Raw genomic sequence first — 23,771 nt, 5'->3', positions numbered from 1 at the left:
CAATCTTCGTCCCAGCGTTGCGCGGTATGCTATATCTCATTTCACGCACACGCGTGTACTTGTTCAATCACTTTTTTCAACGGTGTCTTCTGTTCTCTTCGTCATCTTCCATCATTTTCTTCTTTTTCGTCTTCTTCTTCTTCTTGTTTGCTTCTGCCCCTGCCCCTGTTCTCTCCCTTTCTCTCCCTCTTATCTGCGATTTCAACAAAACAACCGTTGTTTCCCTCGAACGGGTAGTATCGTGAAATAATCACCGCTAGCCGTGGAGACCCCATTTGGAAAGGAGAGAAGCACCGAAATGCCTAAACTTTCTTGACAAATAGCCAAGAACAGATAGAACGAAGAACGAGGGGAAAGATGGATTTCTTCGGAAGAAAATTTCGAATGTTTCGAAACGAGTCGAGACGAGTCGAGGGACTCATTCGTGTTTCTCGTGTTAAATATGCGTTAAATACGAAGGAAAAATGTGCACGATACTCGTGTAACACAGATCTTGAACATTTTAATCCCGGTAACAGGTGAGACATTTCGTAAGCTAAGTATCGAAACGTTGTCACCCGTATTAACCTTTTTCACATGTGTTCTGAACATGATTGTATTCGAGAAATTCCAATACATCACCGATAGAATAAGAGACGCACACTGTGCACGCTAAAGCCAAGTTACCGAAGTTGCCGGGCATGTAATACGATACGATACGATATTCGTGTACGCCATTATCAAATCCACTGTTGTTTAACTAGCCACGATGTTAAGACCGGTTCGTTGGGCGCATCGTTTCTTCTAGTCTTTGTCTCCCTGAATGAAAACGAGCGTGTACAAGTTGGAAAAGAAACGGGTCAAAAGCGGAAACAAACTCGGGTAAATAAAATGTGTATGCTTCGCGTAGTTTTAACGATTTGTAGATTACACAGAGTAGATGGAAAAAGTCTGTGAAAGGACTAACGCAAACGAGGAGAACATTTTAGTACAAATTCGATAGCTTTATCGTTTCATCGTTGGAAGAACAAGGATTAAAGGTACTAAAAAAGAAAGAAAAGAATAAAAAAGACGATATGGCAATAAATGAGTAGCGCAAATGCACGAACGCAAGATTACGAATGCACGATTAGGAAAGTCATTCGACGAAATCAAGCGCTCGACGCCTCGGTACTAATATCGACCACATTTCGTGAATTACGATCCAAGTCTTTCCTTCGAATTCCGTATATACGTAACATTTATCCGAGACCATCCGTTCGTTTGTATCTTATATATATATATTATATATATTATATATATATTGATATATATATTGATATATATATATATATATATATAGAGATATAGATATATCTATATAATTGTTCTCTCCACCGCAAAAGGCTTGCGCCTCTCATTCTGATCTTTCTAGTCGTTATTTATGACAGAAAGAGATTTGGAGAATCATCCAATTATTTACTCTGAGATGCGAATCGAATAAATTTCGCGAGAACGATCTAAAAATAGTAGGCTATAAAGCGTTGATTGATAGAAAATATAAAAGTGTGGCGATCCTGGTCGCTGTAATTAGAAGTAATGTTTTTTAAGATGAAACAAAATCAATGCGAGTAAGCGAGAGCGATTTTTATGTAAATTTTCTTGATAATTTTGTAAAAAGTTTTATTTAATCTTCTAATCTACCAATAAATTAAATAACGGTTTATAAATTAAGATGAACCGATATTATATATATATATATACACACACACATATGCATGTACACGTATACGATGATATGCAGGTTATCCCATTCTCCGATTTTTTTGAAATAAGAACGTTTAGTAAGATAAACAACATCAAAGGCTTCACGAGTTAGAACACCAAAATAGATATCTTCTTCGGTACACAGCCATTTGTTTCGCCCTTCCTTTCCTTTTGTTTTTTTTTTTTTTTAATAAAATCAACAAAATACGATCGAAGATCTACGTATTTGCAGGAAATTAATTTTATTAAACAAAAAAAATAAACAAAATTTTAGTACTATCGAGTACCATATTTCGAAAGTAAAAATAACATTTACTCCCTTGTATGCTTGGTGGCTTTGATGCCGTTTATTCGAATAAACGATTTGTTTTTCACGCTTGATTTACAGGAACCTCTTCCCTTTCACTTTAGCTCTTCACCCAACTCCTTTAAGACATTGGGAAACAATGAAACACGCTGTATATACGCACTACATGAAAAATCTCTATTCCACGTACAGGTAAGTGTAATTTCCCAATAATGTATGTTAAATAATATCATTTTGAAACGAGAATAAACGCGTCCAGAAACCGAGAACCGGAAGTTACATACGCGTGATTTAATCTTATTCATGATTGCGGAAGGACGCGGTTTTTATCGTTTATTTTATCACCGCGAGATATGCAGTCGTGAGGCATAGAATTCTACGATAATTTCTCTATTTTGAATGTTATTCGAATGAATGAAAACAAAAGGTGTTTCATTACACCGCTTTATACAAATTTATTGTTTCCTTAAACATTATTCGTGTGTCACGATTCTGAAAATTCTTCTTGTCGACATTTGCAAAAAAATCTTAAGAGCAAGTATATCGGCTTTACAAAGTTATATACCTAATTTTAACCAACCAAATGTAGCCCTCTCTTTCTTTTTCTCTCTCTCTCTCTCTCTCGCTCTCATGCGCACAGGCGTCCCAGCGCGCGCGTGCTCGACGCGCACGCAACACCCTCACTCATCCCCCTATCCCACCCGCTTTTGCTTTCTATTTCTGCCTTTCTTGAACCATAAACATCGACCATCTTCCGGTGTACATATTATTTTTTCAAAAAGTCGAAAGTGGTTTTATCGGCCGTTGAGTTCGATCCAGTTTCGGTAAGACACGAAAAATGTAGTACGTATGTATATAATCGTCGCATTGTTGGTCTCGATATAACGAGAACGATTTTTTCCCATAAAACGTAAGGATCTCAAAATATATATTATATATATGTGTATATATATATATCCTTTTCCAAACAAAAAAGTAAAAGCTAAAAGCATGAGGCGGATGCGAATATTTCAACGACGCCTGGGAGTTACCTTTTTATTACAATTATTACTTCAATGTTTATTCCTTATTTTGTTATCAATAAAAATCGTTACATAGTAGTTTGGGTTGCTGCTTGACACCAGCCGAATCGACAAGCAACCAGTTATAATAATAATAGTAGCAGTAATATTACAGTAATAATAAATGATAGCGGTATCGTGTATTAGATGTGTGTGTATGTGTGTGTGTGTATACATGCGCGTCTGTATACGACTGCGGGGGTGTTCTTCTTGGTATAACTTATAGAAGACTGCGCTAGTCGAATGAAAAACGTTTACACGGCCAAGGAGAACTACGTTGCTCTTCCGAATATGTTTTTATATAAGTCCAAATTTTTATTTTCATAGATTTGATTTTTTATTAGATCCACGTATCAAACGTAAGAGACTATCTTCGATTATAATCAGTTTCGTTAGATAGGGAACACTGATTATATAAAAGAAGAAACTAAAACTAAGATGTAAATGAATAAATGAAGATATAAAAATTATAGAAAATCGAATTATATGTGTATTCTTGTTCCGTGTATAGTTCTACCTTTCAACTTTCGCAATCGTGTTTGTGTTTTGTATGCATGCCACGCGCGCTTGAAAATGTCATATTTATATATTTATATTATCTTGGTGTACATCTTGCGACTCTTTTTCTCGTTCCAGTTCTCACCCCCGTCCCTCGCTTTCTCTCTCTCTCTCTCTCTCTTTCTTTCTTTCTCTTTCTCTCTCTCTCTCTCTCTCCCTCTCTCTCTTTCTCTGTATTTCTTCCTCTTATCGATAAGTGACACATCCCCCGATTTGTTTTATTCTTCTTACACATAGCAATATTAAAGAGAGTAAATAGTTAAAAGGGTTGTATCGATCTGGATGGGGGAGGGAGAGGCCAACCAGGATTACAATCAATCCACGCCTTTTCACCCCCTACTGCGCGTTTGCCTGCATCGTCCGCACCGTCCTCTCACCGCCACCATTGCTGTCAACTGTCTCATCGACTGTAGCTTCACTTCGCTTTTGCCTCTTTTATCATCTTGTTCCGTATCTATCATCGGTGTTAATACCTCTATTGCGCTCTCTTACACATTTCCAGACACCGCTTCCCTTGTTCCCTCTTCGCGATTCTTCAATTCTTGAAATTAATTTTTTCATTCACATTCTACCTCCCCCTTTTCCCTTATTATTCTCACTCACACGCTCACTCCCTCTCTTTCTAATTCGTTAGTTACCTCTCGATCATTCGCTTCCTCTTTCACGCCCATTTCTCCATCATCACCTCTTCTTTTATTCCATCAAACTTTCTCTAACGCTCGCACTCTCTCTCTTTCTCTCTCTCTCTCTTTCACCGTCTCTAACATCCTTTCATTCTCTACAAAAAAGACTGTAAACCTAACACGCAATAGTTTACTATTATTTATTATCATTATTTCTTATACTTAATGCATGCGTCTCGTGTATTTTTGTCTCTCCGTCAACGAATCGACATAATACGATCGTTCGCAAATAAAAGATATTTCTTCCTTTTGCCCTCGTTTAATTCATCCCGACTCACTGTATATGTCATTATCACTTCTGAGGTAAATACTTATCTGTTGTTATGGTGCGTATAAATGTAAAACTGCATGGTACTTGCGGTTCATAATTTTTCGTTTTATTATTCAATTGTAAAAAAGCGTTTTTTTCCTTTGTCTTCATCGAAGCTTTCGGAATTCCTGTCGTTATAGTACTGACATTATCTCGGTCGTGAATACACAAACGGACATAAAAATTCGAAACATGGGTGCTACGATGAAACGAAAACAATGAAAAGACCGCCCTTCATCGATTACAATTTGCGCGATCATTTTCCAAGTAAATGCTTAGGAGCTTTTTTCGGAAGTTATTACGCACACGTGAGCGCGTGCGTTTGTTCCCCGAACGTCGATCGGCCGAATCGAAGAGGAGAGAACGACGACTGGAATATGATAGCTGTGTTGCTGGTGTTGTTGCTGATGTAGTTGTTGCTCTTCATCGAATGTCGCGCGGCAAGCTTGCGGCAGTTCCGGCGCGACTCGTGCGGCATGACGCATTCCATTCGCTGTTCATTAAAATAATCGATCGTATCGTTTAATATTAATATTAGATATTTATGTTGGGTCCCAGAGGTTACTGAAACAAAAAGAAGAGTGGAAAACATCCTGCTGTTAATTTTGTTGTACGAACACAATTAATTAGTTAGTGTGAAGGAAAAGAGAAAGAGTGGGGGAGGAAAGTGGAAAATAAAATCTACTTAATTTCGTTTTTTCGATGCCAGATACATTTTTCAAGCGATAAAATATTAATGCCAATCTATTTTTCTTTTAAATGAAGTCAGTTTTGTAAAAAAAACCTATTTGTCACATTTTATGCCCCATCCTCTATATAATTATGTATAGCGTCCTTCCCTTTTTTTAAAGAAAAATTCAATAGCAAATGTAATGTTTTACATGTGATTAATTTCTATTCTATGTTCTCTATCTAGTTCATAGCTCTCAAACAAAGAACACGCGTACTCTGTTCTTTCGCTGGTAGAAAAGAAGTACGTATTTGTCAGTGCTTCTCAGTGTGCGATCCAAGCACGAGGGACGCGCGCAAATCCGTGATTAGTCATCGTGGCAAACTGATACATCGAGCCAAAGCGGTCGACTGAAATTATGCGAGAGTGACTCACTTATGCATGTGTCATTTCGTACGCGCGTAACGAATATCTTTGAATTTCACCGTTCGTCTCGTTCGGCTGGAAATTTTTTCAAGACTATGTAGCGTGTGGTTCATGCATTGAAAATATACACGTACAGTAGCCATCACGATACAAAGAGATTACGAAATTGGTCAGTAATCGACCGTCAACGCGTTCGAGCGAACTAACCTATACCTAACAAGATAAGGTCCCGAAACATAAAGTAATCAGGGTTGCACAAAAGGCTTTGTTTCAATTCTCCCTATCAAAAAGTGTGGAAATGCTGCTTATGATTCTGCGTGTCAACAATCGGTGCTGCTACTCGATGTTTTAATCTATCACCTCGACATAACCTATATCATGGTGACTACCGCACAGAGACGTGACAAAGGTTTAACGTATTAAATATGAGATTATAGTGAAGTGGCGAGGAGCGAGGATAGTGATGATTAGCGATGTGATCTGGAAAAGTTCCTATCTGTATTACATATATACGTGGCGACAAATTCGAACCAGTTCAAACAGGATTCGAAGGTTAAAACTTTTGAAAGTTTTGATTCAGACTTGAATTTCAATTCGAATTGTTTCAGAGCCCATCGCTACTCGCCGTTATCCTCGCTCCTCGCTGCCCTACTATATTCGAAGCCTAAGGATACATATACTCGAATGATACATACGTACGTATATACCAACCTAATAGCCGCAGGACACAAGGTAGTCCCCGAGTTTTTCAACGACCGATGCGGCCTGCTGTGGCTGTATAGGGTCTTCGTAAAGAGAAACAACTACCGCTTGCGTCGTCTTCATGCAGTGGACGCCGACTTTGCCAAGCTTTGCCCTTATCACTCGATCCGTACCTGACAGGTAAATGTACCTGTTGCCGGCCAAGGTAACACCCGACGACGTCAGAATATCCTGCTCGTCGAATCCCTGGACCAATTTTGTCAACTCTTCTTTACTTACCTATGCACAGAAATTATTTTCATCTTCGTACAAAAGTCAATTCAAATCCATATTTAAATGATAGACAGTGCATAAGTACAGTTCTTTATTTTGTGTCTCCCCTATACATAATATAACATAAATCCCCTGTACAATGCAATGTAAATACGACTTATATAAATAGAAATTGATAGAATTCGATTTTACATTGTTTTGTCGTTCCTGTTATCCACTAAAGTCATATCAATGCTTTTGTGTATATCAGATATAAAAGTGAAGTTTAGCAAACATGACAAAATAGATTAATCGGTGTTCTTGCGATACCACTTGTATCAGATATAGATACATAGAAAACATATCTCTATCTATAATCATTTTTGATAACGACTCACCTTGTTACAGAAAAATTGCACCGCGTGATACGCTTTTCTGATGCACGATCATCATCATACAAATGTTAAACCATTAACTTCATAATTCTTAACTATTTTTTCATTTTTTCAACGCGGTTAAGATTTAGAATTAAAAATATTTTTCTGGTATTTATATGGCAAACACATGAGCGCTATGCGCGCGCACGTATGCGCATATGTTTGTGTGTGAATAATTATAGGATATTTAATAAAGTACTACTAACGGATAACAGAACAATAAGGGGAGACACATTTAACAATCGTAATCGGATACGTTTATCGAACGTCAAGGTCGTCTGAAATTATCTTACATTAAATTGGGCAACGTTCGTAATCCTACCTTGCGCCAAAACCTATCGTAATTTCCACAAAGTATAATTACCGCGAGAAAGGATTCGCGCGCAACTGTGGCCGCACGTCGACGACCTCGTGACATTTTCGTGTTTAAAAATAACTCGAAACGGTAGTTTTGGATTTAAACTCAAAGTATCACTGTTATCTAGAACTCCATGATAATTTGTTAATTTGTATAAAATGTCATTATTCATAGTAATCTAACCTCATTTTACCACATAGATATAATTTAAATTATTTTGTTTTAACTTTCGCATTCGAGCTATTATCTACTCCACTTCGAATCTCTCGAAATATACTTGTGGAAAAATTTAACAAAATTCTGGTAGGTGCTCCGAGGGTAAAGTAGATTGCGAAGCATGAAAAGATGAAGCGTAGTGACAGAATGGAAAAGCAAGATTCTACGAAAAATTTTGGTCAGGCGGCAAAACGCCCATTTTGAGACTCCAGGTACGATACTGTGGAAGGTTGCTGCCCGGCCGGCATCGCCATTTTGGCATTCGTAGCCGGAAAGTGTGTGTGCGCGCGCGAGGCCACGGTGCAGCTGGCGACCTTTATCTATACGTTTCGCCGTCTTTCTTCGCGTAAAGCCTTTCTTCGAATCCAAGAAAGAACTGCTTTACCTTGTAACCAAACACGCTACGCTTTTGCATTACCTTTCTTTCTCAGAAACTAAGACGTAATTTTACTGTTTCCAAATCATGCATATCCCAAAAATACTTCGATATATTTCTTAGAACTCGAGATTATGCTTGCAAGTGAAAAGTAAATTTATGAAAAAAAATTAAATGTCTTGTCAATTGATTGACGAAAATGACAAGAGGAAGACCTTAGTATCCTTAGAAAAAAGATTCTATGGTTGTATATGTATACGCAAGGAATATCTAGTAAAATTTACATGGGAGGGGGGCCTCCTCCCTTGTCGAAGCGAGACAACCTCTTTGTTCCAACTTTCTTAACATTTTTAACCCCCATCGTTTCATTTTACTATCGCACACGCTAATTCGAGGACCTTAGAATTTACCGACACGATTCACAAGAGCTTTTTAAATACAACGCGGATGGCGCGTCGATCGACCTCAACTTTTCTAGAACTGTCTCCGATCGTTTTTTGTAACAATTTTACTTGGTACATTGGTGAAAATAAAGAAAGGAAAGTATATAACAAAAAAACTCTATTACTCGAATATAACAAATCTCCAAGTAACAATTCTCGAAAATTCGAACTGCTCGAATATCCAAATCTCACATATACAAAACAAAATCTTTATTTCATGTAAACTCTTTGCGTTTTTCAGTCATTTCGGCCGGGTATTGAAAAAACAGAAAGAGACAGAAAAAGCACAAAAGAGATAGATACATCGAAATCGAACATGCACGTAGGCGTCACTGCGTACGTCTTTCGATAACAGAGGATAGCTTCCGAAGAAATGAGTCATCTTCGTAACGAATGCCATCAACGTTAAAATTTTCGTTCGCTTCGGGGCGAATACCAACGTAAGTGACGAGAAATGTTGAAAATGGAACAGCTTCGATAAGGAATAGAAGCCACTACCGACAATAGGAGCCACCATTTCCATGGGTGGCAGCGGCAACGTGCCCGGCAGGCAGCCATGTTAAACTTAGTCGAAAACCATTCAAGTTCGACCAGACAAAATTTTCTCTGGTGAAAATTGCCACACCCTACCCTGTTAGACCACCTTTATAGCCGCACGAAACAAATTTTCTTTCGAAATCTAGCCGAAGATAAATCCATTTGCTTATACAATGGTTAGTTTTTCCCATCGATTCGAGAATTTATGCGATGTATCTACGACGACCGGTCCTCTGCTGCAGACATATTTGGGCGGTGGACGAAATACCTTGGGAAAATTTCCGACAAAAACGAAAATCTCAATTATTGTTGATTGAACGGTAACGAGTTTCAACTATATCCGACAACTTAATCTCGAATATTACTCGATCTAACCGGCGTCGGTAACACGAGGGGATAACCATGCCGGGTCAACACGCGGAACTTCAACGATTTTTCCCATTTATTACACACCCAAGGATACCTATTTCCTCGCTTTGGAAAAACAAAATATGCCGATGATTACGTGGCAATATCTTTTTCACGACAAAAACCCTCTCTACACTGATCATGTTATTTCGCGAAATTCATTAAGATTCTACTGGAACGTATTAAACAAGAAACTTATTAGTAATATGTAGTTAATCAATAGGCATAAAACTGTATCAACAGTAAATACATACATTACGTGCTAATCACTAATATATAGCACTCTAGCCCGATATAAAGAAACTGAGAAAAATATTCGATACTGGATCAACTGAGGTGAACGATAACTAAGGAGAAGGGAGAAAAGATGAAAAATACGAAGTGCAAGTTACTGATATGATACGTTTAAATTTCTTTGAAGTATATTCAGTGCGTACTTTCCCTCTTGTCGGCTAGCTAATAATAAGCTTCCGAGGCGTTAGTCGAACGACATACTCACTTCGAAGCCTTCAGACTTTGCCCAAAGGTTGCCATCGTGTCCCGCGATTGCAGCTTTGGTAACACACCTAGACGCGAGCAGCTGCTTGTCAACGTAATCCTGCCAGCTCATTTTTTAACACAAGCGGCTCGACTCAATCGTTCACCACGCCACTAAAGACACAACCCGTCACTGACTGACTCTTCTCACGACTACCTATATGCGCTCAACGCCGGCCACACTTCTCTCTCGCCCCTCCTCTCCTCTCTTCGTGGTTAGCAGCGACCCCTCTCGACCCCACCAAACTCTCCTCGTCCGATGATCGTGTTCTCCCCACTCTTGATAACCGGCCGGTAATTGACTACCGAAACCGAACAGTTCTGCCAACCCATAGATTCACCAATCGATATATTCAAATCCTCGATATTCGCGAAATTATATTCTTTCATCGCTTTAATTTTCCTCGTGCATTAGCTCATCGTTATTTAATTTTAAAACTTTTCATTTAATTTCATTTTATTATTAATCTTTGTCGCGGAGAATGCCCAATAGAAAATAACATGAAATACCCTAAATTTCAGTAATGTGACGTAAATTATTGTAATATATAATCCAACAATACCATTTGAGGATTAAATTATACATTTTTGTTTCATCATTTCTGGTACTTTCATCATTTAAAAGAAAAATTTTCGTTTTTTACTCGAATGCACCATACTATATTCATACATATTATTGTATCCTATCGACTTTTCAAACTCTGATCTTACATACTTTTAAATAATTTTTTTTTATCGACAAAATAGCAATGGAAGTGCTTTTTAATTGCAAGTTCGTTAATTGGTATTCGCTTTAATAGTTTTCACACTTATACATAACAAAGATATCGTGGCGACCTCTCTGTTTAAAGTATATACATACATATAACTAACTTACGTGCTAAGTATTTATGTAAACGTTATACATACATGAGTTTATGATCTCTTGAATTTATAGGAGAGTTTCGGCACGTGTTCTGAGGTTTTAATTTTTAATTAATTATGAACAATATGAATTACAAATTTGATATATTTTAATATCATCATATATATCTGTCTTTCCAAAATGCAAGTATCTTGCCCGAATGATGTGAAGATATATAATCTAAGCGCTGGGAAGTCTCTTCCAGAGGTAAATATTTATTTGTTATATCAAATATCGTTCTATACATTTTAATAGTACTAATTTAATTTACGTTAGTGGTTATCGGAACGTAAAAGACGTAGCTTATTGAAGAAAAATGTTGGTAAGTGAACTTTACATAAACCTATTACCTGTTATATAGTGATAAAATATAAATATTATATGTAAATCACAATTATATTTGATAGATATTCGGCGTCGAATCGAACTTATACAAGATTTTGATATGCCTGGTGTTAGTACTTCAATCAAAATATCAAATGATGGGCAATATATATTTGCGACAGGTATATATAAGCCACGTGTAAAATGCTTTGATGTAAAGAATTTATCTTTAAAATTTGAAAGATGTTTTGACTCTGAAGTTGCTGCTTTTGACATATTATCAGATGATTATAGCAAAGTATGTAAATGTATTTATATTAATCATGTATTATCCATGTATTAATTATCCGGTAATTGAATTTATCATTCTTTACCTTTCAGCTGGTATTTCTACGCTATGACAGAGGCATAGAGTTCCATGTTGCTTATGGAAAATATTATGTAATTAGAGTACCTCGTTTTGGAAGGGATATAAAATATCATTATCCATCTTGTGATCTTTTTGTCGTGGGAGATAGGTCTGGTGCACATTCTTCTCAACACTGTAATCTTTATTTAAGATCTTAAATAGTCAAAATTTACTTTCATTAGCTTGCATTATGTTACAGTAGCGAGATTTACAGAATAAATCTTGAAAGAGGACAATTTTTGCAGTCTTTCTTGACAGAGGCACCATCCATAAATAAATGTGAAATAAATCCTGTTCATCATCTTCTTACTGTTGGAACAGAAGAGGGAAAAGTAGAAGTGTGGGACCCTCGAGTTAGAAATAAAGTTGGTAGTTTGGACTGTGCTTTACATTGTGTTGGAGAAGATAATAAGTATGATAGTATACTGTAATGCAATCTACTGGCAAGTTCTTGATATTTTCACTTATGGCATTTACTTTATTATTATGTAGATTAGAAAAAGTTCCTGCGGTTACTAGTTTAAGATATCAAGGAGGTTTAACACTTGGAGTAGGTACATTGACTGGTCAAATATTATTATATGATATTCGTTCCAGTAAGCCATTTTTGGTCAAAGATCACATGTATGGGTTGCCTATTAAAAATATTGAATTCCATCAAACAATGGATATGGTTTATTCTATGGATAGTTCTATTGTGAAAATATGGGAAAAGAATAATGTGAGTAAAATTTATGAGTCGGTGGATGAGAAAGATGAATAATAATTGCAAACATCTTTGAATACTTTGGAAAACTGTTTTACAGGGTAAATTGTACACATCCATAGAAGCCCAGCACGATTTTAATGATATGTGTGTTATACCAAACACTGGAATGGTTTTAATTGCCAATGAAAATACGAAAATGCAAACGTTTTACATTCCTTCCCTTGGCCCAGCTCCCCATTGGTGTAGTTTTCTGGATAATCTGACTGAAGAACTAGAAGAATTAAATTACGATATCATTTATGATGATTATAAATTTGTAACTGAAAAAGAGTTAGAAGAATTAAGCCTTTCGCACTTGAAAGGCACTAATCTTCTTAGAGCTTATATGCATGGCTACTTTATGGATATTCGATTGTATAAGAAAGCAAGAGATGTAATGAAACCATTTGAATTTGAACAATATAAGAAAAAGAAAATTCAACAAAAAGTGGAAGAAACTCGCGGTAGTAGAGTACAGGTATTAAATATTTTATTATTTTATAACGTTATCTACGGAATATCATACATTTTTCATCTATATTTATATATATTTGTAGATTCAAAAAATGCCGAGTGTAAATAAAGAACTTGCATTAAAGTTAATGGATGACGAAACAAATGCAAAGAAAAAGAAAAATATTTCTTCCAATCTTCTAACAGATGAACGTTTCAAACAACTGTTTACTAATCCAGATTTTCAAGTGGATAAAAATTCGGCAGAGTATACGTTGTTAAATCCCGTTATCTCACAACTTAGTAAGAGTAAAGCAAAGAAGTTAAAAGCCAAGGTTGAAAAAGAAATGGAAGAAGAGACGGAAATTGATCCAATGGGAGACGAACATCATGGTTGTACAAATATTTGTGTATATATATATATGTTGAATTAACTTGATAATGAGACTTATACTTTCAGATAATAGTTCAGATGAAAGCTTTATTCATGATGATAGTAGTTCAGAAGATGAGAAACAATGGGTTAAAGAAATGAAAAATCAATACCGGTTGATAAAAAAGAACGAAAGACAAATGCAAGAGAATGATGAAAGTGTGACAGATAATAACGAACGTATTCAGAATGAACCTCAATTCTATGAAATCAAAGAGGATGTTGAATTTAAAGATGCAAAACCAGTGGCAAAGAAACAAAGCAAGTGCGTATTGTTATATATATAGAGACTTGAGAAATATTAACACGTAAATCTACTTCCACGAATTTATTTTGGTATCTTTTTTATTGTTACCATCATTTTGATTAATTGTTTTAGAGCTACTTTAGGAGAGAGATTGAGAAGAAATGAAAATGAGGGTCTTAAAATTTCTAGTTCACGTGGTAACAGGGAAATGACTTTTTCTATTGAGAAGGTACATATATGTTATAAACGTTATACCTGACATATACAATGTATATAACATGTATATTCTTATATCCATATATATATATATATATATTTATTTACAGAAACAGACAAAGCGAAGAAAATTACTGGTGAAGAGACATGAAAAGGAATATAAACATCTACTAAGACCAGCAGGAAATTTATCTAAAAGAAAATATTAATATCTATCATTGTATTTAATTTGTTAAATGTTAGGTAATTCTTTTCTAGAATAAAAAATATTTTTACATAATCTATTATTTTGTTCTAAAACATTTATCTTTTCGGATTCCTTTGCTCTATCAGTCCATACTAGAAGTTGTCCATACAACGAATAAAATAATTTATTTCGACGCGATGTATATATGGATATCTTGACAGAGGTGAAGTGTCATCTCAAAATAGTGATATAATAAATTTTATACGCTAGGGTGAATCACGCGGAGTATCGATACAAATGTTTTCTTTTCAAGTTCAAAAGCACTGTGCCCGTTTGTCGAGAAAAATGACATTAGTAAGTTTTACATTATATTTTCCATAATTTTTTAGTTTTACTAGTTATATACTATTTATTATGAAATATATTTATCATATAATATATAATATCACGATTTTATCGTGGACTATTGCCGAATTTGAATTTTAGAAATTAACACTTAACATATTTGTTTGGATAGAAACATAAGGTAATTATTTTTCTATATAGAGCTAATTACTGTTTATTTTGATTTTGAAGATCTAGTATGTTTACATTCAAATCACTATCTATAGATCTATAATATAATATTTCACATTTACTTCTTACTTTCCATTTTTGATGGATTACAAAATTCATTTTATCTATAACGTAATTATCGTTAAAAAGAACAAATTACAGATTCTTTCCATCTTATATTATAGAATTAATAAGTGTCATTGTTAATAATAAATTGATAATAAAAGTGTGTATTTTAATTACATTCTAATTATCATTGTTAATAGGTAAACTCGAATAACGAATCAAAGAATGGGAAAGATCCTCCACAGCAAAATCATTCAGGAACGATTCAGGAATCTACACCATCTGGATTGTCAAACTTGCACATGCAAAGTACAGAAGTAAGACTATTTAGCATTTTCCCTTTTAGTACATGTAAGTTATATGTTCTTTTTATTTTACGATAGATTGGTGAAATCACAGAAATGCCAGACTTTGAAATGCTGAATACATCAGCGGTCCTTCATTATTGCAAACATAAAATATTAAGACCATATTTGAGATTATTAGGAGTAATGGGCTTAAAGCCAATAAGCAATGATGATTCACAACGATGCACTTGTTATTGTATTTTTGCAAATCTTCATACTTGTCAAGTTGCAATATTTATGTGCATTGGATATATACTACAATACATGGCATGTTTTAGGTAATAACACCTAATATAATACTTTTAATATAACTATTATTAAATGTAATTGGTTTTCTAGAAGAGACAGGGGTTTTTGTTATAAAACAATGCCTTTGAAATTTCAATTTGCATCCAATTTGAATAAGGAAGATTCAGAAGAAATTACTTGCTTTGGAAATGTTATATTTAGTTATCTGGTTCCCAGTATTTTACATTTAGTTGCATACATATATACAGTATATCTGTTCCGAATTAAAGAAAACGAACAGTTACAAAATTTAATGGAACGAGCATTTCTTCTATCTTCTAATTCTGTAAATCGTGGAAATCAAAGGAGACTTGTACGGATATTGTGGTTTTTCATAGCATTGAGTCTTGTATGGATAATTATGGCATTAATTACAGTAAATGTGTTAATGGCTCGAGGAAGCATTATATTTCAATGGCTAGAACACAGGTAAGTTGCCTAATGTAATATTAGTATCATTTAAATGATGATTAAAGTTATACATTTTTTCCCATTGAAGCATATTTAATTCAATATATCCTTGAGTATTCTATTCATACTGTTAGCATTGTTTTATTCTGTACTTCTTCCAAGTTTATTGTTTGCACAGTCCATATCAATTAAAAATAACAATGAAAGTACTTTTAATCGTATGCACATTATGGCATGATATGGTTCAAGGAACAATTATAACCAGTTACTGTTTGCAAGGGCAACTTTTACTGGCGCATCTGTATTTTCTTCGTGAAAAACTACTTCATCATACTTTAGCTCCTATTGATTGGATGAGGGTTTGTAACTTGATTTCTATACAATTGTTTCCTTTAATTCATATCAATTAGTAGATAAAAAATAAAAAATAACAATTAGAGAGAAAAAAGAAATAGGATGGAAAAACCAGTATTATTTTTGTTATTTCTTATATTACAGGAGATTAGCGAATTTAAAAAGTTATTGAAATATTTCAATAACGATTTAGGGCCAGCTGTATGCATTTACACAATTGTAAATTTATCATGGGCAGCCGCAGGTACAATTTGGTTACTCCGATATGATAACAGCGACATGCAAACTAATTCTGTCACATGGGTTGAAATAACAAACGTAGTTCTTTGGATTCTAATATCGGTAGTCCCTTTTATCCAGGTACGTTTGTTTCTATATAAGGATCACAGGCAGAAAAGATAATAAGTTCCTTTTTTTTGTTATTTATAGAAGAGTACTTTTAAAATTCAATACATTGTCAATCAGTTCCATACTGTTTCTTACGAAACAGCATTATAAATTTGTCACTTATCTTTAAAAGACTTATTGTCATATATTATGTCTTTGAATTTGTCAGATTCTCTTTTTTTAATTATCAGATATTAATATACTTCTTCTCACCATCGAATGGCCTAAAAGTAAGAAAATTGATAAAAATTATTTTTCACATTATATTTTTCCTATGTACTCTTATGTGAAATAGAATCAGAATGAATAGTTTGATATTTGATAATTATGCATTTCAAATATTTTAAAGTTCAAAGTATAGAAAAGAAAGTTTTAACTGATACCCTATTATTTTTCAACAGGCAGCACGTTTAACAACTGCTTGTTCTATGATTCAAAGTATCGGACACGAAGTGCGCATTCGACCATTTGTTTATCAAAGTACACCTGGCGAAGATCTTGATACTATACTTCTATACACGTCATCCTTGGAAATGTATGCACGACTCTTTAGGGTACCAATTACGGGTAGATACCTTTGTTTATTTCTTACCATAGGGAGTATCTTGATCCTTACACTAGGACAATGTCAGTTCTTCTAATCATTTCCTACACTTTGATAAATAGATTACAGATATTTATGTAAATTCATATTTTTATAAATATGGATTAAAAAAGGGATCATAGGTAGATAATAATAGTTTAATTTACTAAATATTATAACAAGTACTTTATTTTGGGTATTCCATATATTTTTATATATCATTCTGTAAAGTGATATGCTTTCAAATTTCCTATAAATGTATAAAAATCAGTGGTCTACTGATAAATTCAATCATACAAAATATCCTTTTTGTATATTTTTCATTCTGTACTTATAATTAATACTAACAGCCCTTAATTCAGAGTAATGTTTACATGTTTTGCAAAACAAGATTGTTTTATTCAATTCAATTTGCAAATTTACAATAATTGTATAATTTTAAAATGAGTTTATGATTTTCTATGTAATAATTTGTGTAGATGTGTAATTTTACAATAATTTTATTTGTAATAATATCCTATAGAGATGATTTCGGAGAGTTAAAACTTTAGTTTAATTCCTGAATAATTGAAGAATTCGCCTTATAGATCAAGAAATTTCTTTATTGGCCATCAATCGGATGACTTTAAATTTGCTTATAGCTTAAAAACCAGGAAAAGTATTTAGGTAAAACTAATCTTAATTAATTCCTTACGTCCTAAACTTTCATTCGAGCCCTTAAAAGTTAAAAAATTAGTAGTCGAAAAATTTGGATTTTTTCATTCACCTGTCGTTTGAGTATATAATTAACGCTTAATTGAGTATATAATTAACGCTATAATTGAGTATATAATATATCACGCTTTTACGTTCTACAAGGATATCGAAAAATAAATACATGTATAATTCTATTTAAAAAAAATGGTAATGATCTTGAAATTTCGTAAAAAAAAAGAAATGGCTACGAAGAAGAATTATTTTTACTGTTGCATGTGGCCTTTGAAATAATGTAACTTTGTTTTGAGAAGTCTTTTTATACAACATAACTAAAACAGATTATTTACATGATCTCATTTAGCTGGACTAACCTGCACGTAATATCACTATACTATAAAAAAAATCAGTACTAATAAAAACAAACACATAACTTCTTTATCATACATTTTCCTAACTAGTTTAGTTGTGAATTATAAAATTATAAATAGTCATTCAAAGAAATTTTATTTTTTCATCATAGAAAACCGCTATTAATAATAAAAAAATTAGAGTAAAAAAGAGACGTTCATATTTAATTATCCTTCCTTCAACACTTGTATGATTTACGTATATAGTAAGGTACGCATACATATGTATGTATGAAAGAGAATGCAAGTTATATGATGCATGTTGTATATGTATATGCTATATTTTTAAGCATTTACAGAATATCTTCGATGAATTAGAAGTGAATTTTATTATTGGAAAAATAAATATTTTTGAACATGGCAAACTTACTATGGTGGTTATATGGGATGAATAAGTGGAATTAAAAGTAATAAAATTATATTTAATATCTGGCTTACTCAGAAATTAAGAATTCGAATAGCAAAACATACACATAACCTACCATAGCGTAAAGTGATACGAAAGTTATAATCATGCCGGTTTTTCAAGAATCGTGTGCAGAGGTAATTTGCAATGTGTTTACAGCATAGTAGTATAAATATTTCAAATATGAAACTTTTTGTACAATTATCTTAAATGTGTTTCAGCAAATTCAAGCTCAAACGATCATTATAATTCATCCTGGATCCATGTATCTTAGGATGGGACGAGCATCTGACTTAAATCCTTGTACAATGCTAAATGCTGTTGCCAGAAAACGTTTAGTTGGAGGGTTAGAATATAAAGACAGTTTGCTACCACCAGCTGTACCACGAGTAAGTTCTTTTTACAAATAACACTTTTATAAAGATGTTTCATTTTTTATTGTTTTTAGTAGACAAAAGAGCTGACACAAGCAATGGAGGAATCTCGTCTACAAGTATCTCATACATTACAATCTTGTCTGCAATCCGATGGAAGAAGAAGATATGCTACGCCACCCCAACAAATAGCTGCTTTTAATCGCAGATCCAATCCAGAAATATCATCTCCATGTAGTGTCGAATGGATAAAAACAGATAAAGACATTGTAGTTGGAGATGATATATTATCGTTGAATCCAGATGATAATTTCAATATTCACTTTCCTTATAGGAGAGGTGAACTTAACATTCATTCTCGTCCTGGTGGTAGCTTAAGATCTGTTATGGCTGATTTAAAAACGATTTGGGAATATGTTCTCACAGAAAAAATGGACATTCCTTTAAGAGATTTGAAACATTATCGTGCTGTTCTTATAATTCCAGATATTTATAACAGGCAATATTTAAAAGAATTAACAACGCTGATGCTCTGTGATATTGGATTTGGAGCATGTTTTTTATTACAAGTTGGTACTAATATTTTTTTTTATTCTTAGAGTATTCTATTGTTGGTGAATTAATATTTCACTATGTTTCAAAGGATCATGTGGCAGCTACATTTGGTGCAGGACTGGGATATGCATGTGTAGTTGATGTTGGAGATCAAAAAACATCAGTTTCTTGCGTAGAAGATGGAATCTCTCATAGAAATACTAGAGTACGAATGGATTATGGCGGAGGAGATATCACTCGGACATTCTACTGGCTACTTCAGAAATGCGCTTTCCCTTACAAAACATGCGATCCATCTAATAAGCTAGACGCGTTACTCTTGAGTCAATTAAAGAAAGATTTCTGTCACGTTGATTTGAATGTATGCGGATCTCAGGAAAAGACGTTTGTAGTTCGAAAACCGAAGCAACAAACCGAGAAATATACTCTACAAGTAGGCGATGAGTGTTTGGTCGCACCTTTAAGTTTATTTCAACCTGAATTATTTAAAGTTACTGGAACACATAGCGTACATATACAAAAGAGGTCAATGGGAGATCCGGAAGACCCGCACGACGAAAATTACCTGCGAGAAACGAGTGTATGTAGATTTACATAGAGAGGTGAGTGTGCTTATTTTTCTAGTATGAACATTAGTTTTGTTACTAACTGTTTAGAGAAGAGGTATGAAAGAAAATCTTGAGCAAACATCTGAAATGCAAGAAGAAGCAACTGCACCAACTGTAGCAGGGGAAGAAGAAGTGGTCGTAGATGCTGTAGATTCAGCACCGACCTTATCGAATCGCGATCTGGATGCTCCACGTGACTTTGTAGTAGGTCCCCAACAACTATTAGGATTAGATCATGCTGTACTTCAAAGTATCGATCGCTGTCGTATGTATATTCAGTTGACTCATCAAATGTGTAATATATATATTATATATAATAAACTTTAATTACTGTTGCATTTTTGATAGCTACGGAAGATCTGAAAAGAAAAATGTACAGTTGTGTACTTGTTGTTGGTTCTGGTATGAAATTTCAAGGTATAGGTATGTGGCTACACAATCGGATTTCTCTTCAAATTCCCTACATGTATAGGGCTGGTATGTATATATATATATATATATATATCTATGCCGTTTTGTCTTTAAATAAAAAAGATACTATATATTATATTTTGCATATAATGCAAAGAACAATTGGATATCATAACACAACCAAAGGAAATGGATCCTGGTATGACAGCATGGAAAGGAGCAGCAATTCTAAGTTGTTTAGAATCTGCTCAAGAATTATGGATTGGTCGACAAGAATGGGAACGAGCAGGTGTCAGAGTATTGAGAGAAAGAGCACCATTTATGTGGTAAAAATGCTTGAATAAAACATTTTTCTAAAATTAAAAAATTTTAATGTAAAATATTAAACTTAAATTTTGATTTGGCCACTTTTTTCAATTATGTATTACATATATCATTATCTACCATATAATATTATCACCTCCCTATCTTTAAGCACTTAAATTTAAGTAATTAAAAATAAAACCTTATTTTAAAAATATAGAATTTATAGTACACATTATATACCTATAACATATCCATTAATCTAACTTTAGTTTTATCATTTCTATGATACATAATAATGTCAGCTTCGAGCAGGAAGTTTACAAAATCCAGAGTTTCCGGTGTAACATCTACATACAGATTATTACCACCTCTTGTGTACGACGTTGTCAACTCCTGAAAATTCATGCCCATTTGTTCTACCTTTTGAATAATAAAAATTTTTGTATGACTTTAAATATTCTGTACTTACCCCTAAGAACTCTTTGAAATTCTGATTTTCTGGGAACAACTTTTCTACTACTGCATGCTAAGCATTTACACATATATAATTATAATAGATTCATTATAGATAAAACGTTAAATACTAAATTTATATATTTATATTTTTTTGTCATACCAAGTCTTTTTTTACAGTTCGAAATATACGTTTCGCTATAATATGTTCCGTATTATAGGTTGTATTGGCCGTCAGTTCGTTTGCACCTAAGTAGGCTTCTTTCATCTTCTTCAAACCCATTCTTTTGTTTTGCAAGCTGAAACAAATATATACGATTTTATAGAATGTCAAACCAAAATAATTACAAAGTGATACTCTATTATTTTACGAACTAAGATATATCGTTTTTAATATCCGAAAGTTGCGTCTTCATTTTTTCAAAAAGTTGGTGAGCATTTTGAACTTCCTTTTCGAGTTCTGTTAAGACTTCAACGTGCAAATCGGACGTTTTAGGAATGGGATAATCTTTTGGTTCTTCTAAAATAATTTTATTAAATAAACTGTTACACAATTTGTGTTGCTTTTTTCTTACATCTTCTGGATTGCAAGTTTTATTCAAAGCGACTTGTTCGTAATTGTTCGAAATTACAGTCATCGTGTCTTCTATTTCTTTTTGTCGCTCCACCTGAGTTTCTTTTAGAGCTTCGAAAGCATCTTGCAACGTATATTCCATTTTTTTCTCTTCTCTTTCAGACTTTATCGTCGAAACAAAACACTTAAAGTATCGCGAAACTCTTCTGTGAAATGGCGGGAAACGAAATATGTATATACACCCGTTTTTCATTAAACGTTACATTGCTCTTAAGTCTTAAGTCCGATGGAGACTAAATTGTGATTGGTATATCTTGAAACCATTCCTGTACATGCTTGGTACGTAAATATGTCTGACAACTCTGTTGTCTGCTAGGATTGAGGTTAAGTCGGTTATTTGGTCAAAATGATGTGTAGCCGAATAAACTTTGTTTTGAAACATTTTTACAAACGACCGACTTGGAACTGTCGTTTGTGCTCAACAATTCCACAAACAAGTAAGTACAAACACGGAATTTTTATTCATTTTCTCGTTGTATCAGAATCTTTAGTCGAATAGAGGTTATATTGATAATAATGTATAGTTGAATAAATTTCACTGTAAGAAATTCTTGCGAACAATCGATCTAAAATTGTCGTTTACGCTTGGCAATTACACAAGTATGTAGATAAATCGAAATTTTCATTTATCTTCTTGTCAAGTCAAGTGCAAGTTATATTTTTAGCTTTATTGCTTTATCTCTATAGCTATCGAATGAAATTATTAATATATAATTTACAGCAGATGAAAGGGATCCTGCTCCGTTTTTCTTTGATAGACACGTACAGGAATTATTGACGACCTTGACTCGTGTCAATTATGAAAAGGTTTTTGCAGTACGCAGAGATGGAACGCCGTTGGAGGTTCCACAGTATAGTTTTATGACAGATGAAGAGTTACAAGAGGCACGAGCTCAAATAGGAGCAAAAGCAAAAAGACGCATTCAGATGCCACCTGTTGTGAAAACCAAATCAGACGAGGTTGAAGTACTGGTCAAAGAACCTGAATTACAGGGTTACGAGCAACATAATCTCGTGTTTACAGATATATCTTTTGGAAAAAATAATAGAAGCAGATTAATTGTGATACGAGAGCCAAACGGTACATTGAGACAAGCAACTTGCAACGAGAGGCACAGAATGAATCAAATATACTTTCCTATAAATGGTAGAGAGATACACACTCCACAAATGTTCTTCCATCCATACTTGAGTGTAAGAAATGTTTCAATATTCCTTTCTCTTATAAAAAAAATACTTTTTAACGATCTCTTTTATCAGAGACTTAAATATTCATTAAATCATATATAATCGTTGCTTGAGATCTGGTTCTGCCGCCGTCTCACTGTTATTATTTATAATTTACTTTGTATCTCATGTACATAAATATATATTTTCATTTAATGCGTAATATATTTATAGGATCTATTGGACAGAGAAGAATTCGAATTCATCCTAGATAGGGCGTGTGTGCAGTTTGAACCTGATGATCCAGAATACCACAGGGTTACGAAAGAAGTGTATTCCTATGTGTATAAATTAAATAAACTCGATGCTCTGCGATCTACGAGGCATTTTGGTCCGTTGGTGTTTCAACTTGCCTGGGAGAATAATATCGATAAGTTGTTGTTGGAACTGATCGACACTGAAAACATAGAAGAGGCAGGCGCGCTGGTACGGTTGTATCACGCGCTTCACCCTGATGTTAAGTCGGCTCAGGAAACGATACAGGAGGACATGGAATTAATCAAAGTTTACGCCGAATTGGATTCTCCAGAGCGATACGCGATATCAAACGCTATACAGAGGTACAATAAAATGCAAAAGGAGAAAAAGAAGATGGAGAAGGGTATAATGAAAGCACACGGGCTGATCGACGACGAGGGCGTGTAACCGAGAACGTGAACGATCGTTGGAGTTCGCTGTTAGGTCAGCCAACCGCTTTGTTGCTTTTTATTTTATATACAAATACTTTGCATTTGCGACTAAATAAAACCGGTATACAATCAGAATAACAGAATTTC

General features: G+C 34.1%; 5 protein-coding genes across 9 annotated transcripts; 3 read left to right on the top strand and 2 right to left on the bottom strand.

Moving 5' to 3' along the window:
• Positions 1 to 2,467: 2,467 nt before the first annotated feature.
• Positions 2,468 to 10,239, bottom strand: LOC117239432 (profilin). Of its 3 annotated transcripts, none has more exons than XM_033504990.1 (3): positions 9,969 to 10,239; positions 6,436 to 6,721; positions 2,468 to 5,208 (listed from the first exon to the last, which is right to left on the bottom strand). In XM_033504990.1, the coding sequence occupies exons 1-2, from the start codon at positions 10,077 to 10,079 to the stop codon at positions 6,452 to 6,454; spliced, it is 381 nt and encodes a 126-aa protein (XP_033360881.1). In that variant the 5' UTR covers positions 10,080 to 10,239; the 3' UTR covers positions 2,468 to 5,208; positions 6,436 to 6,451. The 3 variants fall into 3 exon arrangements, with proteins under 3 accessions (XP_033360881.1, XP_033360882.1, XP_033360880.1); XM_033504991.1 differs by having other exon boundaries at positions 6,440 to 6,721; XM_033504989.1 differs by having other exon boundaries at positions 6,452 to 6,721; positions 9,969 to 10,238.
• Positions 10,240 to 10,763: 524 nt separating this feature from the next.
• Positions 10,764 to 17,027, top strand: LOC117239433 (nucleolar protein 10). Its single transcript, XM_033504992.1, has 16 exons — positions 10,764 to 11,117; positions 11,187 to 11,232; positions 11,318 to 11,532; positions 11,616 to 11,752; positions 11,843 to 12,055; positions 12,136 to 12,364; positions 12,450 to 12,869; positions 12,949 to 13,237; positions 13,305 to 13,542; positions 13,657 to 13,753; positions 14,749 to 14,865; positions 14,932 to 15,173; positions 15,235 to 15,612; positions 15,773 to 15,953; positions 16,093 to 16,308; positions 16,737 to 17,027. The coding sequence occupies exons 1-16, from the start codon at positions 11,052 to 11,054 to the stop codon at positions 16,974 to 16,976; spliced, it is 3,324 nt and encodes a 1,107-aa protein (XP_033360883.1). The 5' UTR covers positions 10,764 to 11,051; the 3' UTR covers positions 16,977 to 17,027.
• Positions 17,028 to 18,298: 1,271 nt separating this feature from the next.
• Positions 18,299 to 20,742, top strand: LOC117239427 (actin-related protein 8). Of its 2 annotated transcripts, XM_033504978.1 has the most exons (7): positions 18,299 to 18,564; positions 18,649 to 18,816; positions 18,879 to 19,370; positions 19,445 to 19,936; positions 20,013 to 20,229; positions 20,313 to 20,441; positions 20,533 to 20,742. In XM_033504978.1, the coding sequence occupies exons 1-7, from the start codon at positions 18,535 to 18,537 to the stop codon at positions 20,703 to 20,705; spliced, it is 1,701 nt and encodes a 566-aa protein (XP_033360869.1). In that variant the 5' UTR covers positions 18,299 to 18,534; the 3' UTR covers positions 20,706 to 20,742. The 2 variants fall into 2 exon arrangements, with proteins under 2 accessions (XP_033360869.1, XP_033360870.1); XM_033504979.1 differs by lacking the exon at positions 18,299 to 18,564 and having other exon boundaries at positions 18,675 to 18,816; positions 18,876 to 19,370.
• An 8-nt stretch (positions 20,743 to 20,750) lies between these two features.
• On the bottom strand, positions 20,751 to 21,971 carry LOC117239430. Its single transcript, XM_033504983.1, has 4 exons — positions 21,510 to 21,971; positions 21,298 to 21,433; positions 21,151 to 21,207; positions 20,751 to 21,074 (listed from the first exon to the last, which is right to left on the bottom strand). Exons 1-4 carry the CDS (start codon positions 21,959 to 21,961, stop codon positions 20,922 to 20,924), a joined length of 798 nt encoding a protein of 265 aa, XP_033360874.1. The 5' UTR covers positions 21,962 to 21,971; the 3' UTR covers positions 20,751 to 20,921.
• A 93-nt stretch (positions 21,972 to 22,064) lies between these two features.
• Positions 22,065 to 23,764, top strand: LOC117239429 (28S ribosomal protein S22, mitochondrial). 2 transcript variants are annotated; one of them, XM_033504981.1, is made up of 3 exons: positions 22,065 to 22,205; positions 22,490 to 22,962; positions 23,170 to 23,764. In XM_033504981.1, exons 1-3 carry the CDS (start codon positions 22,115 to 22,117, stop codon positions 23,638 to 23,640), a joined length of 1,035 nt encoding a protein of 344 aa, XP_033360872.1. In that variant the 5' UTR covers positions 22,065 to 22,114; the 3' UTR covers positions 23,641 to 23,764. The 2 variants fall into 2 exon arrangements, with proteins under 2 accessions (XP_033360872.1, XP_033360873.1); XM_033504982.1 differs by having other exon boundaries at positions 22,066 to 22,205; positions 22,493 to 22,962.
• The last annotated feature ends 7 nt before the right edge of the window (positions 23,765 to 23,771 follow it).

This window comes from Bombus vosnesenskii, unplaced genomic scaffold (assembly GCF_011952255.1).
Source record: "Bombus vosnesenskii isolate JDL3184/JDL3185 unplaced genomic scaffold, Bvos_JDL3184-5_v1.1 scf7180000013991, whole genome shotgun sequence".
Taxonomy (NCBI): domain Eukaryota; kingdom Metazoa; phylum Arthropoda; class Insecta; order Hymenoptera; family Apidae; genus Bombus; species Bombus vosnesenskii.
The sequence above is the reverse complement of the archived record's forward strand: the minus strand, read 5'-3'. Positions and strand labels throughout refer to the sequence as shown.